The 16,092-nt window shown below is 42.0% G+C and overlaps 1 protein-coding gene across 1 annotated transcript; it reads right to left on the reverse strand.

Moving 5' to 3' along the window:
• Positions 1-6,442: 6,442 nt before the first annotated feature.
• On the reverse strand, positions 6,443-12,713 carry LOC134197382 (intraflagellar transport protein 122 homolog). The gene is made up of 8 exons (XM_062666697.1): positions 11,033-12,713; positions 10,922-10,974; positions 10,595-10,671; positions 10,390-10,523; positions 7,025-7,095; positions 6,888-6,963; positions 6,721-6,813; positions 6,443-6,656 (listed from the first exon to the last, which is right to left on the reverse strand). The coding sequence occupies exons 4-8, from the start codon at positions 10,420-10,422 to the stop codon at positions 6,495-6,497; spliced, it is 435 nt and encodes a 144-aa protein (XP_062522681.1). The 5' UTR covers positions 10,423-10,523; positions 10,595-10,671; positions 10,922-10,974; positions 11,033-12,713; the 3' UTR covers positions 6,443-6,494.
• Positions 12,714-16,092: the final 3,379 nt, after the last annotated feature.

Genomic DNA, 16,092 nt, shown 5'->3' on the forward strand with positions numbered 1-16,092 from the left:
TTGTGGCTGCAACTGACAGAAAAGACTGCTTCTTGGGAAGAAATGACTCTTGAAGGTCACGGCAAATACCGCCCTCTCTCTGCCTTTTACACGATATGTGTTCTGAAGATAGTGCATGATTACGTAATTGCCGTAGGCCACCACTTTCATACCTAAGCTCCTTGTTGCATAGAGTGCATGTCGCCATGGAAGGCTGACGTCTCGATTGTCTAAGCCACCCGACACAGTCTGCGTTTGACTCCCACTCTTTCCTGTATTTTTGAGTCCAGCGATACCTCTTTGCTAAAGGTTCAGGATCTTGAGTCACTTTCCCCATTGCTCAGTACTGTATGATCGTCCACAAAAGAAGCTAATGCTAGTCTTCACACATCCGGGTTTGTTAGCGCATCCGGGTTTGTAAAAGCATCTGGATTTGTGAACGCATCCGGGTTTAGTTTGAGACGCGTATGACAAAAGACCATCAGAATGTGGTGAACATGATGCTCGATCACAAAACTATGATCAGAAAACATTCTGCAAGGAATAACAACACCTACACAAAGTTTGGAGGTGCTGTGTTCGTGAGATAGTCAGGACCTAGTCGACAATCTATTAATTCGTAGGCCAACCTGTAAATTTCATAGTCGGTTTTTTGCACCAAAAATTCGTAGGCTACAAATTTATTCGTAGGTGTGGCAACCCTGTGACACCTACACTAGGAGCCTGTACACTTGTACTCCCGCATTCCATTACAAAACACGTGCATATATTAAAAGCACAGGAGCCATGTATTAGCCTTGCTGTCACTGATTGGCTCTAGCAAGGTTCCATTTAGTTTGAATTGAGCCGTCATTCCGTCATGGAATGATCTGATGATGTCAATGGTGTAGTCTGGAACTCTGAGCTTCTTTATGTTAACCACATGGCTGAGCGTGGAACAGAGTCATACGCCTTTTAGTAGATCTGCAAAAAACTGAAGAATGATTTTGCGTTATGTTCCCACAACTTTCAAGAAGTTGACACACTGTGAAAATCATATCTGTGCAGCTCCTTGAGCCTCTGAAACCACACTGTGACTCTGGTAGTACCTCATCAGCAAGATTTTGTAATCTTGTTCAAATGATGGAGGCTACAACTTTTCCAGCCATGTCCAGCAGGGCAATGCCTCTCCAATTGTCACAGCTTGTGAGATTGCCTCTCTTTGGTATAGGAACCAACACAGCATTTGCCCAATCTTTACGAACAGATTTCTTTTTCCACACTGAGTAAACTAAATCAAGTAAATGAGTCAAGAAAAAGTCATCAGCACAAGCAACATTCATCATTTCTGGCAGAATTCCTGAACTTCCTGCCGACTTTCCATTTTTAGACTATTCACTGCCGATTTCAGATCTTCACTAGATGGCAGGTCATCAAATTCAGATCAATATGGTCTCTGTTCAATTTTTTCCAATTCGGCAGCGTCAAAGCTACTTACGACATTCAATACTTTGTAAAATGGTGTCTCCACTGCTGCTGCTGCTGTGCACTGGTCGTGACACATGGACTACCGTCATCATCTGCAACTACTGCAGTTTTCATTGGAGCAAGGCCACTACGACCACGCTGCATTTCTCTTATGCATTTCCACATGTTTCCATCAAACTTCGTTTTGGGGCCTCCACAGCTTTTGCTACAAACCATTTGTTCTTTGCTGTTCGAATTGCCAACTGTGCCTTTCTATGAGCCTCTGCAAACATGCAATGATCCAAAGCATTGCTTGTACCAAGCCATCTAATGTGCAAATTGTTTCTCTTTTGAAGTAAGGGCTCAAGAACTTCCGTGTTGTCTCTAAACCAGTCAGGGTGTTTCCTCTGTTCATTACCAAGAACAGACGTGGCTGTTTCAACTAGTGCAGATTTCATTAGTGATCATTTTCCTTCCACAGTCTCAGTGTTTGCCCAGTCTTGGCTGAGTCTAGCACAAGCTTGATTTTGAAAATCATCTCTGACTGAATTTTGACCTTCGTCATCTGTTCGACTTGTACGCAGTCTAGGCTGCAAATCTGTGCTGGTGTTGTACTCTTGGTCTAGAACGATGGTTAGCCTTCCTTTTTAGCATTTTGAACTATATTTAAAGAAGTTGGTGATCAGAGCCACATTTGCGCCTTGTCTACCTGTTGCATTCAAACAGCCCTTTGGATCTGTTTGTCTGGTTATTGCAAAATCAATGCAATGCCATTGTTTTGTCCCAGAATGTTGCCAAGTTTGTTAGTAGATGTCACGCTACTGAAACCAAGTGTTACAAATTGTTGCTGAATTTAAGGAAAGAAAGAAGAGAGCAGATCTTTTCCTGCGTCATTTCCCTTACCAAGCCCATAAGGGCCCAGTACACCATACCATTGATCTAAGCATCTGGATCCAACACGTGCATTGAAGTCACCTAACAATAGGTATGGCTCTCTAGATGGCACTTCATTGAGAGCATGCTGGAGGTTATCGTAGGATTACTTTCATCAGCTTCAGAAGATGTACTTTTATAAGCTTCAGATTTAGAAAACGTTGGTGCATAGCATGAAATAACATGGATACGATCAGATACTCACTTGCCTGTAACTAGAAGTGCCTTCACCAAACTTGAACCACAACCTTTCCATTGCTCTCCCCCTAATTTCCAGGCATCTACATCTGGACCAGAAATTACCAGTGCAACACCTTCACGTCTCCAATGTGATTAACATCCTGTGTTGGCCTGCCAGCTGTCAAAACAATCCTTTGTTTATCCTGTAAGCGGCACTCCCAAACCACCATGTCTCCTGCAAAGCCGCAACGTTAATATTGTATCTGTCTAATTCTCTTACTACAAGGTCTATTTTCCTCTCCTCAACAACAGTTGTTTTAGCACACACACAGTTTCCGGGGCCTGTCAACGCCAACGAGCAACCTGATATTCCATGAAGGAACATACCAAAAGAGAATCCTCTTTCGTTACTTCATCAATGTTCTTTGTGCAGGAAATCAACCCTGAGAGACCTGCAAGTTCTCCGCAGGTAAACAAGTGAGAGACAGCACAAGTGACGCCATCCTACGACATCCCCAATCTTGCAGCCAAGCTTTTTCACTTGCTGGTGTGGCGAGTTACTCAAAAGATAGAAATATGATAAGCAATGAAACCATAGAGAATCGGGAAATGGTAGGCAACCACGAAGCAATTCAAACTCCGGGTGCCGCAATTTACATCCGGACACACACACACACACACACACACACACACACACACACACACACACACACACACACACACACACACCAGAGTATGACAAATCGGTTGCCCGGGACTCAAGACAACCAAAAATATGTCCGGGCAACTGAAACGGCAAACTATGGTTGTCCAGAGACAACTAGCTGACAGCTACCCTACCTACCAGCTTGACTTTTCCTTCCTGAGCAAGCATGCTGTCATTGTTATATCACTGATGTTAATTAGCAGCTCACTGTAGAGAGGTACTTTAATTAAAGTAAAGGGACCATGGTTAGTAAACTTACTTATAGATAAGTCTACCGTTTTGCAGATCTACTGACAGCATCTAGGTGTCATAGATGACAGATCAGAATATCTGTGAGTCTTTTCCTAATTAATTACTGCCAGATTGGACATGCTACTTCATGCATTTACGCTTGGGCACGCTTGCTTGTAACATAGAAATATCCAAAACTAAAACTGCACACAAGCATCCTATCTTTATCCGGGTTACTCTATTCTTTAATTAAGACAATGGCTGCAAATCCTAAATCATGATGGACAGGATTTCAGCTATTGTTGCAGAGTCCTGTTTATCTTCACCCTTCTGATGGCCCTGCAAATCATTTGCCCCTCTGTGTCCAATGAGATGAAAACTGCCAGTTTAGAGCGGCAAGTCTGCTTCTCACAGGTTGTCTGTCTGTCTGTCTGTCTGGCAATACACATATTTCTTATACAAGACTAATATGATTATTACAGTCTACAATACACTAAAAACCAGCAAGTTCTAAGGCAAATTGTAGCCTCACAAGCCAGGCTCTTCCGTGCAGTCTCTAAGCTAAACGTATGTGACTCACACGAGAAGGAGGAGATTTTTCCAGAATTGCTCCAGCACGAGAAGAGCCTGGTCACTTCGAGAACGTCATAGTGACACGGGACCCCGGATCCAGTTTCATAGCTTGGATAAGGCTAATTCGATTTCCTAAAGAGCTCGTTAATGTAATTGCGTTTGATACATGAAGCAAAGAAAAAGCCTCCACAGAGAGCGCTTGAACACGAAAGCCACTGAAGCTGTTGATGGACAAAGTGCAGGTGAATAATGAGCACAGGAATGGCCTACATGGGACTGGTCCGCTGAACCTATACTCTCCAGCAACGTTTCTTTCTACTCAACTCATCTGTGCAGGGAATGTGACACAAAACCCATCTAACCCAACATGTGTTATGCATGGGTTTTGTGGATCGAGTTTGTAAAACCCATAGAAAACACAACATGAAACATTCCAAACACATAACATGGGTTTTAGTCGACGCATGCGCAGCTGGTTATTGCTGCATGAGACAGACAGAACAGCTACAATTCGTAGACATTTGTAGTTTGTACTCGCCTAGTCTAAGTACTATTTAGTGGAGCTCTGTAGACCGCGTATATACCTACGCTTATACGAAACACAGGAAATACGGGATTCTAGCTAAACACCCATATTCCCTGTGTTTCGTGCAGGTTTGCTCAAATTGAAACCGACGTAGTAGTGTTCACCACTCTTGCGTGTCTACTCTGACATCTACAGCCTCTGGGGGAAATGGTGTGAGAACTGCCGACCCTGTTTCACTCAACGGTTCATCAAAGCAGCGGCATACAGCTTGTTGACCTCTCCAGACGGGAACAGAGTCCACGTCATGATCAGATTGGCGTCTATTGCTAACGCAGTCTATCTGACAGTAATTTCGACTCAGCAAGCAGCTCTTTTGTACAATATTGGCTCTCCTCATGGTGAACTGAAACATCTAGGCGTGGAAAAACAGCAGTGCAGTAGACCTACCATGTTCAGGAAGTGTAGAGTCGACTTGTAGTTACATGCGTTATGTACTACGTACGACTTGTTTCAATGCACGGTCTCTGATTGCTACATATATACACTAACCGCATACAATGAGTACATTTCTCAAACTGCCACACTGCAGATCTAGATTTGTCGGTGTACTGTTGGCAAAACTCAATGCTGAAAGGAGTCGCGACACTGCAGAATATTACATGGCTGAGCTGTCTAGATACGTACTAGAAGTGAACGATGATGACAACTACGTACTTCGCGCAAAAGTAAGTGCGTGAAGCGATGTCGCGTGTTACTCAACTCTCATACCTACATACTTAACTAATCGAATTAGCCTTATCCAAGCTATAAAACCGGATCCAGGGTCTCACGTCACTATGATGTTCTCGAAAGTGACCAGGCTCTTCTCACACTGGAGCAATTCCGGAAAAAGCTCCGGCTCCTCATGTGATTCACGTGTGTTTAGCTCAGTGACTGCGCGGAAGAGCCTGGCTTGCGAGGATAGGCAAATTGGACCCAAGAGGTCCCTAACTATGATTAAGAGTCAAACAGCTGACAATAAGCTAACAGAGTTACGAATGGCACCAACTGAGTCACCACTACACTGCACTCTGCTCATTTTCTACAGTAATACTCTTGCAATGCATTGCATCATACAATCGAGTCGTCCAGTAATTTTTGAACTTGTCTTGTCTGCACTCAGTTGTCTGTCTGTCTGTCAGCCTGTCTGCATTTTTGTCTGTCTGTCTGTCTGTCTGTCTGTCAATACATATATTTCCATTACAATGAAGTTTCCATCAAACTCTAAAAGCAAAACTAATGTCCACTACATAATAATTACTACATAATAATTACTACATAATACATTAGCCCCATATGGGATAAAACATAGAAAAAGCTACTTAACTACAAGTTGTGCAAAGTGCTGTCTGTCTGTCTGTCTGTCTGTCTGTCTGTCTAAATGTCTGTCTGTCTGTCTGTCAATGCGTCTTTTATACATTAAATGTTAACACATCAATGCTAATACATGTGATAAATTGTAAAAGATTTGTGTCCACTGTTTGTCTGTCTGTTTGTTAGCTGTATTGCCTGTCTGTAAAAACATATATTTTCATAAATCAACTCTAGCACCATAGCAATAGCGGTCATGGATTTAGTGTATGGGATACCAGAGTAATGACTGGGCCACTAAAAATTTCACGTATGCTTACCCGGGGACAACTTAGAGAAGAGACGATTTGTCGTACACTGCACACACACACACACACACACACACACACACACACACACACACACACACACACACACACACACACACACACACACACACACACACACACACACACACACACACACACACACACACACACACACACACACACACACACACAAACCTTCAGGAGCTAATAGCCAGTTGACATAAAATGATGACAGAACAGAAACTCGATTGACTTAGTTCAGTCAAATATAAAAACGTTCTTGCCATGTGTGCAACGCACTTACAGCAAAGTAATGTGGCACTCTGTTGCCATCGAGTCGCACATGAACTCGACATGCCCACACCCACGATTCCATGTCTCCAATTGCACACAATCGTACACCTTCTTTGCTAAACAATGAAACCTGACACAACACAACTCACAATCAACAAACTACATCACCTTGTCATCTCACTAAAAACACTCACCTTCTTGTCTGAGCCTCCAATCAACAAGTATTCCCCACCAGGAAAAAATGAAAGACAACATGGATCAAACCCCAGAGCCTTGTCCTTTCCAATCTACCGACAAAAACATCAGCAAAATACAATTTCTTTCAGTTAAATAGATGAGACAATCAGGAAAGCGAGACAACCTGTCTTCCACCCAACTGATAGAAAGACAACTTCTGTCCCCAATCACCAACTGCTAATATATCATTTGGTTCATCTCTACATGAAACCAAGAACAAAGAACTCAGGCAAACTAAAATTAAGCAAATGTTTAACTGACTTTGATGGATTCCAACTGAGTGTCCATATAGGACTGGATGAACGCTCAATCTTTACTTTCTCATCTCCATTCTAATTATACATAAAAATTGAACTTATGCTAGTGCAACCAATAAAAACTCACAAATTATAAACATACTAGCATATCATCCCGTTCTCCACACGGGCAGATTAGATTATTAGTTGTTAGTAAATTAATTTATCGTTGTGTGCACAGACACAGACACAGACACAGACAGACAGGCAGACAGACAGACAGACAGATACACACACACATACACACACACACACACACACACACACACACACACACACACACACACACACACAGACAGTGTCTGTCTGTCTGTCAAACACATTTATTTGAACATTTTATCTATGATATATTTCCGCAATGCAAATAACTATATATGCTGTCCAACTACTATCAATGTTCGTGAACTAAGCTAAATTCAAAACAAAACTTGAAGAAACTAATAATAACTCTGTCTGTCTGTTTGTCTGTCTGTCTGTCTGTCTGTCTGTCTGTCTGTCTGTCTGTCTGTGTCATCTGTTGTAGCCTTAAGCGTTTGCTGTTGATTTAGAGAAACTCTACTTAAAGACTAGCTTTTTTAAGCTTTTGATGGAAATTTCTTTGGATTTGAAATATATGTATTTGACAGACAGACAAACAGACACAGACAGACAGACAGACACAGACAAAGACAGACACAGACAGACAGACACAGACACAGACATAGACACCAGACACAGACACAGACAGACAGACAGACTGACAAATGACATTGCCTGTACTGTAGATTGCTCTACCGAGTTTTTCAGCCACTAAGTTGGCTCCGGGTAGTCTGCATTGTTCTCTTTTAAGTGTTACGTGTTTGTTTGTTTTAAAAATCTAGTCCTAGTAAACTCTCGTAGTTACAGAACTTTATATAGTTACCTTGCTAGCATTGTATTATAGATGTATGTTTGAAATAAATGTTATTTGACAGACAGACAGACAGACAGACAGATCTCATTGCTGCTGGAGAAGAACTCGGAATGGGTTGTTTCGAATGCAGATGTGAAGAATGTGTTTAATTCCCTCAGCAGATAACATATGTTACATCAAACCAATTCTGTTTTCCCATCAGTTGCAAAACATGTGTTCCAGATGTACTATGACGTCAGTGCCCTAGTTACCATGCAAGAGGCTATTCAGTTTTATTACAATCAGAAGTTGATGTCCACCAAGGTGACCCTTTAGGTCCGGCTTTGTTTGCGCTGACCATCCATCCATTTCTTGTCAACCTGCAGAATATCTATCCCGAAATCCAAGTTCTTGCATACTTGGACGATGTCTTCTTGATGGGCGCTCCCGCTGATGTGATCAATGCATTCAACTCTGTCTGTTTGCTTCCAGGAGCTGGCCTTGAACATCTCTATCCCAGACTGTCCAGTCCCTGTCAAGTTCAAAGGCATTGCTATTTTGGAATTGCCAATTGGTACAGCAGATTTGTCTCTAGCTATTGCTCTTCATTTGCCGATTCTGGTAACTGTCTGTGTGATCAATTGGTTGCCTTGAATGATGTACAAAGTGCTTCTTTGCTGCTTCGGTACTGTCATGTGCCTTGCCTGAACTATTTAGCCAGAACTGTTTGTCCTAGTCTGCTTTCAGAGGCAGCTGAAATTCACAATCTGCAAACTCGCTCAGTCTTCTCCAATTTGCTATCCTATAGTCATCTCAGTGATTCTGTGTGGTGGCAGGCTTTCTTTGCCCATCCGTCTGGGAGGTTTCGGTCTGTCCTCAGTTAAGTCTGTTTCACCTTGTGCCTTCTTGGCTTCGAGGGTCCAGGCTTTTGTTTGCTTGCCTATACGATTCTCCAATTTGAAGTCATTTATAGACTCCTTTCTTGCAAGTCCATCAGAATTTCCTACAAGTATTGTGTTAAGAAGCCTCATTCCTGCTGCCAGTAAGTTGTCGGATTACTTTCCAGAAAACAACAAGCTCCAAAAGAAGTTATCTTCTGAGTTAGCTGAATCTTCACTCAACAACGTTCTGAAAGTGCCTGTTTCGATGAGGGATGCTGCTCGTTTTTGTTCTCTAACTGGTAAAGGTGCGGGTGCCTGGATTAGTGCAGTTCCTTCCTCTGTATGCTTCGTAATTGACTCTTGCGTATATCGCTTGGTGTGCAAGCTGAGGCTAGGTTTTCCGGTTTATTCATCCGAATGGTTAAGATCATGTGAATGTGGAGCTGCTTTGGATGATACAGAGGTTTGGGCAGATTGTCTCAGGAAGCTTCACTTACCATGCAGAAGGGAACCTAGGCATCGGTATTCCAACTCTGAAGATAGGCCTGATATTGTGTCATTGAATCCATCATCTGGCCTGGGAATTGATCTGCATATCTCGCTGGCACACCCATGGAGTGGCGAGATCTTCCCATCATCTGCTAACATTGACGGTGCAGCGGCAAAATGCAGAGAGGAGAAGAAGAAATTAAAATACAAGGGTCAGAGGCTTCCAGATGGTAAGCAAGTTATCTTGAAGCCGCTTGTACTCAGACATTTCAGTTGATGGAGCGAGAAGGGGGGAAAATTTCTTCAGTCACTCGCTTTGCGTTCACGAGATGGACCTGGTCAGTGCAACACTGCTGAGTTCCTAGACTATTGGAGAAAGAGATTCAGTGTACAAATTGGAACGGTGTTGTGGCCGCGTAATTCAGTGCAAGATGTCATCGTAGTGCTGGAAAATTGCTTGACATACTGTTGTTCGTCTTAGTGTAGTTTAGCCTTAGCGTTTGTTTTGTTTTGTTCTTGTTGTTTGCAGTAGTGCTATATTTGGAACTGTGACTGTTTCTAGTTTTAGTTGTTTTAAGTCCTGGTATATGTTTGTTAGCTTGTCATCGTTGTAATGTTCAATCATTTGAAGAATATAATACCTTTGACAGACAGACAGACAGACAGACAGACAGACAGACAGACAGACAGAAAAAACAAATGACAGACAGACAGACAAACAGATGGCAGACAGACAGACAGACAGACAGACAGACAACAGACAGACAACAGACAGACAGATGACAGCCAGACGACAGCCAGACAGACAACAGACAGACGACAGACATGACAGACAGACAACAGACAGACAGACAGACAGACGACAGACAGACGACAGAAAGACAGACAGACAGACATATGACAGACAGACAACACACAGACAACAGACAGACAGACAACAGACAGACGACAGAAAGACAGACTCAGAGAAGTACATAGATTGAAAACAAGACCTAACCACTTACCAGCAGCTGACAAAAGATACAATAAAGCTTTATCTACACTAGTCTAAAACATGCAACATCAAACATTAACAGGTTTCCAACTAACCTTATTTCTGATGCTAACTGTGCCGTTGAACATGCCTACAGCAAGATATTGACCATCGTTTGTCCAGCTACAACAAGTAATTCGAGATGACACTTTGTGTTTGGCAACAGCTTTTTGTTCAGAATTCCACAGCCCTATAACAACAAAATTCCAGAAGCATAGAGTGCATGTACAAAGTTCAACAAGTATGCAAACAGTGACTAACCAAAATCAGTTGTAGTACAGCTGGCTAAACCATTGGAAGCTGGGTTAAATGCTAAACATTGTATACCTTCTCCATGACTAAATGAAAAATTCACTATTAAACTTTATCAAAGTCACTAGATACAGTCGTGATGACAGCATGCTAACTACAATAATACGTATAATTCTTAAATATACTCAAAATGTGTGTGTGTGTGTGTGTGTGTGTGTGTGTGTGTGTGTGTGTGTGTGTGTGTGTGTGTGTGCGTGTGTGTGTGAGAGAGAGAGAGAGTGGTGCTGTAGCTCAATTGGTTAGAGAGTGCATTTGGAGAATGAAAACATCCAGGACCTTGCAGGGTTGCAGCTTCAAGTCACAGCGATGGCGAGCTATGGCATAATTTCCTTAAGCAAGAAACTCACACACAATTGCTTCTCTCGACTCAGGAGTATAAATGAGTACCTGGTCATTGACTGGGGTGAACATGACCGCTGGCTTGGCAGTAACATCATAGAGCAGACGGGTACTTGTGGGCCTTGGTGTCCAGTCCCAAAGCTACGCCATAGTCAGTGCCCCTGGATGACTCTGACCAAGCTCCAGGTGGATTGTAGCGCTGGCCCTAAGCCTCCACGTAGCGCATGGAGGCCCTGTCTCTAGAGGCAGGGGGAGCTATCGTTGCAACTGACCATAAGGTTGAAATCATTCATGAATGACGTGGAGAGCTTGACATTTGTCCATTGACATTTGTCAGTGTGTGTGTGTGTGTGTGTGTGTGTGTGTGTGTGTGTGTGTGTGTGTGTGTGTGTGTGTGTGTCAGTGTTCTCGCCAGTACCATCATTTTAAGGATTGGGACAAGAAAGGGACGTTGGGGGAGGAAAAAACAGCATTATTATTGACAGTTGGGAACAAAATTGAACAGCTTTAACACATGTAGTGCGGGATGTCTTCCTACAAGATCCATTGTGGATTTACATCTAAGACATTCACCTCTATTGGTTTTGTTGGTCCCAACATTACTTAAAGAGCAATCTCATGACGTAACTTCTTTGAGCGTGGCCTCTTTGTTAGTGTTTGAGGACAATTCCCATTGACCTTTCACACAAGATTTGTGGTTGCAGCAGGTGTTCTACTAAATTACTGTTTATCTTTAATCCCATGCATTCAATTGCCACATACACCTTTGCAGAACTCTTGACAGCTGAATGTATCAATTCACTAAACCGTTATGGTTATAAAAACATAGTGATCCTCTCTCACAAAGCACGCTCATCCTCTCTCACAAAGCACACTTGCAGTTATACAAATTCTCAGAGCTTTTGTAAGGATTTTACACATGATTACGCTAGACTACTAGAAACGTAGCGTCTTAGTTATGGTCAAAAAGGATAAATGGTCAGAAGGCATAGCTATGCCTTAGTATCCCTATACTATTCATTAAATACTATTCATTTCTTAAGTTTGAAGGCAATGTATATGCACAACTTACTCTTAATTAAGTTAAGTCACCTTGTCATTGTAATAATCTAGTGTATTATCTGTCTGTCTGTGTTATGTTTAACAAGGCTATGTCCAATGAGGTTTATTCGACAAGTTCTAAGTGGCAATTGTATTGAATAGCCTAACAATCATGCAATAACTAATATACATGCATCAGATTCTACGTATTACTAAAGAAAAGATAAAGTAAAATTATGATGGTATCACCAAATATGTCAACATTAAACATTTAATGATGTCATTGTTTGACGTAATTATATTTGATGACATCATATTACAAATATTTCAAAATCCTGGCTAGAACACGTGTGTGTGTGTGTGTGTGTGTGTGTGTGTGTGTGTGTGTGTGTGTGTGTGTGTGTGTGTGTGTGTGTGTCGGATGTGTGGTGCTGTAGCTCAATTGGTTAGAGTGCATTCAGAGAATGAAAACATCCGAGACCTTGCAGCAGGGTTGCAGGTTCAAGTCAGTGATGGCGAGCTATGGCATAATTTCCTTAATTAAGCAAGAAACTTACACACAATTGCTTGTCTCGACTCAAGAGTATAAATGAGTACCTGGTCATTGACTGGGGCGGACATGACCGCTGGCTTGGCAGTAACATCATGCAGCAGACGGGTTACTTATGGGCCAGTCCCAGAGCTGCACCATTGTCAGTGCACCTGGATGACTCCGGGCAAGCTCCAGGTGGATCGTAGAGCTGACCCTAAGCCTCCATGTAACGTACGGAGGCCGTGTCTCTAAAGGTAAGGGGAGCTATCGCCGCAACTGACCTTAGGTCGATGTCGAATGACGTGGAGGGCTTAACATTTGTCCAATGATCTATATTTTGTGTTTGTGTGTCAGATGTGACATGGCAGTGGGTCATTGTACATAAGTCTTGGGTCACTATATGCTATCGTCTGGTAGTCTGCCTGACTTCGAACCTCTGAAGTATAGGTGGTATGGGCATTTGGGAGATCACATGTTTCGATCACCTAAAGGTATATGAAAAAAAGTGAAGCATATCTAATGAGGTAAAAATGGCTTGCAGCCTTGACAAGTAAACAAAATCAGATAGCAAGATAGCACATTATGTGAGACCACTGAAGAACAATTGAATAAGTGGACTGCACACTTTACTGGAGTCCCGAATATTAGAAACCATTTTGATATGGTCACCCCAGTGCACATAGAGAACTTGCCACAGCGAGAGGAGACAACTGAACTTGCCAAGCGTCCGTGTTTGGATGAAGTAGAAAAGGCTGTGGAAGCTTTAAAGCTACACAAAGCTGGCGTTACTACTGGTATTTTGCTTGGTAAGTTTGCTAGTTCAGGCTTTAGGCAAGCTCTGTTTGATTTGTTAAGTGACATCTGGCGGGAAGGACGAGTAATCAAAGAATGGACAGACTCAGTTATCTTCCCCATACCAAAGAAAGGACATCTTGAATATTGTGACAACTGGGGTGGGATTAGCCTCCTAGGTGTGGTAGGCAAAGATGTTGCAAAAATACTATAAACTAATAATATCGTTTAGCCAGTTTTGCTGAAAATGATTTCTTAGAATCACAGTGCGGTTTCAGGTCAGATCAACGCTGTGAAGACGTGCTTTTTTGTCAGGTAATGGAAGACTCAACAGCACAACAACAGTAAAGGCTTTGTTGCTTTCATTGACCTCAAAAAAGGCTTATGACTGTGCCTCGAGAAGCAGTTTATATGGTCTTACAAAAGAAAGGTGTGCCATCTGTACTGATTAGCATTAGTACATCATTTCACGATCAAATGTCAGCAATGGTGAGATATGAAGGTGAACTTGGCAAAGAAATTAAAGTGCAAAATGGGTTGAGACAGGGCTGTGTTGTCTCCTACATTATTCAACATTTATGCAGATTGTGTAATAAAAGAATGGAGAGAGGAAATGGGCAATAGAGGAATTAAAGCTACAGTTTGCTGGTGATGTGGGTCTGGTGTTAGACAAAATCAGACGTCGAAACTGCAGTCAATAAATTTGCTAACATTGCTTCAAAGTATGGTTTGACTGCAGATTTTGACAAAACAAAACTAAAGGGTTTTGATCCAACCTCATGGAATGAAGAAACTAGTGATATAGAATGTGCTGGTGACAAAATGCAACATGTGACATCTTTCAATACCTGGGATCAATAGTATCAAATGACATGAAGCTCCACATGGACTTATCAGAGAGACTATCGTTGGCGGGCTGATGCTTTGGAGCTTTAAAAGAAAATATTTTTCATTCTCGTCATAAGAGTTGAAACAAAAAAATGCTTTATTCAGGGCGACAGTGCTTTCAACCTTGTTGTATGGTTCTTCTTCATGGGCAGTGACTAAACGTGACACCTTAAGACTAGTGACCTTTGTAAATCAATGTCAAAGAGTACTGTTAGGGATTATAAATTACAACAACAGTTGGAAAGAAGAATGTCAAATGATATATTCGTCAGATGCTGGGATGTCTGGAAACACCTGCAGAGTCACTAATTGCAAGTAGGCAAAGCTGGTTAGGCCATCTCGAAAGTATGGAAGATCATGCATGGATGGTTATGTTTTCCTCGTCCACCCCATGGAGATCATAATAATAATACTAGATTGCAATAAGTGATAAATTGGTCTCAACTCACCCAAATAGACAACAATGGAGGGACATTTGTACCACAGGAGTTAGATTAATAAAACTCTTGTCCTTCAAATTTGTTTAGCATGTGATAGCAATAACAAATATTCCCCAACTCTACAACAAACGATTATTGAAGCAAGAGTGACGGCTGAAGATAAGCAGAGTAGAGAAAATTCAAAAATTGAGAGGGATTGCATTTCAGGTTATTAAAAAGCAACCATTACAATGTATTAACTGCAAACAAATCTTCAAATCGCAATCTGGAAAGCTCAGACACAACTGTGATAGAGGAAAGTTTCGTCCTACAGAAGAAATAAATGTCGATCATAATCCCAAACAGAATCTCCTACTCTGCTGATAAGTGCTTTTTCAGTTGTAATGCCATCATCTGTATAGATGGGCTGTTGAAGGTTGAAGGAAGGTGTGTGTGTGTGTGTGTGTGTGTGTGTGTGTGTGTGTGTGTGTGTGTGTGTGTGTGTATGTGTGTGCGCATGCGTGCACACACGCGTGTGTGGTGCTATCAGTTTGTTAGAGTTGTTCCATAAAGTGTGTACATCTGAAACCCATTAGGGTTGCAATATTACAGTAATAGCGAGCTATGGCATAGTTTCCTTGGGCAAGAAACTCACACACAATTGCCTCTCTTGACTCAAGAACATAAATGAGTACCTGGACTATCACTGGAGATCCAAGCAACCATAGGCTATGACATACATACATCAGCCACTGGAATTCAGGTGAGACTTCGAGAGCTCACACCCACAGTTGGCTTCAAATGCCGGTGCTCTAGAAAATTGCTAGCACAGGTCCTGAGTAATGCACAAGAGCCCAGCTGTTAGCGGAGAGACGTAACTAGTAATTGGCAACTCCTAATATTTTTAGTTGTGTGTGTGTGTGTGTGTGTGTGTGTGTGTGTGTGTGTGTGTGTGTGTGTGTGTGTGTGTGTGTGTGTGTGTGTGTGTGTGTGTGTGTGTGTGTGTGTGTGTGTGTGTAGTGCTATCAGAAACACTGCAAAAAGGAGGGTTGATGATTCACAGATCTTTGATTGTTTGAATCCCAAAAATTGCAATATTCCACCATTCGGACCTGTTGCCTTGTGGAGGTAAGCATGATTGTGTTACAGTAACCTTTTAACACGACAGGGTAGGACAAGCGGTGTTACAGCTCAGTTGGTTAGAGAGTAATCTTATGGAGTGATTACATCTGGAATCCATCAGGGTTACAAGTCACAGAGATAGCAAGACAATTTCCTTGGACAAGAAACACACAATTGCAGTGGCATATACAAGAGCTTTTCTCTATTGCTAGCAATACACTATGACTCTTTGTCTCAAGACATGAACATGATGCCTCCAGAAAATATTTGATTTGGAACATCAAACTCGTACACAGATGGAAAAGATACATTCA

Source organism: Corticium candelabrum, chromosome 22 (assembly GCF_963422355.1).
Source record: "Corticium candelabrum chromosome 22, ooCorCand1.1, whole genome shotgun sequence".
In the NCBI taxonomy this organism is placed as follows: domain Eukaryota; kingdom Metazoa; phylum Porifera; class Homoscleromorpha; order Homosclerophorida; family Plakinidae; genus Corticium; species Corticium candelabrum.

What these genes read in the sequence shown, in the direction of transcription:
- LOC134197382 (XM_062666697.1), bottom strand. Translation starts at nt 10,422, where the DNA reads ATGTTCAACGGCACAGTTAGCATCAGAAATAAG. An exon ending in CTCAGTTGGAATCCATCAAA is followed by an intron (nt 6,964 to 7,024) that starts GTCAGTTAAACA and finishes GGTTTCATGTAG; the next exon opens with AGATGAACCAAATGATATAT. An exon ending in TTGGAGGCTCAGACAAGAAG is followed by an intron (nt 6,657 to 6,720) that starts GTGAGTGTTTTT and finishes GTGTTGTGTCAG; the next exon opens with GTTTCATTGTTTAGCAAAGA.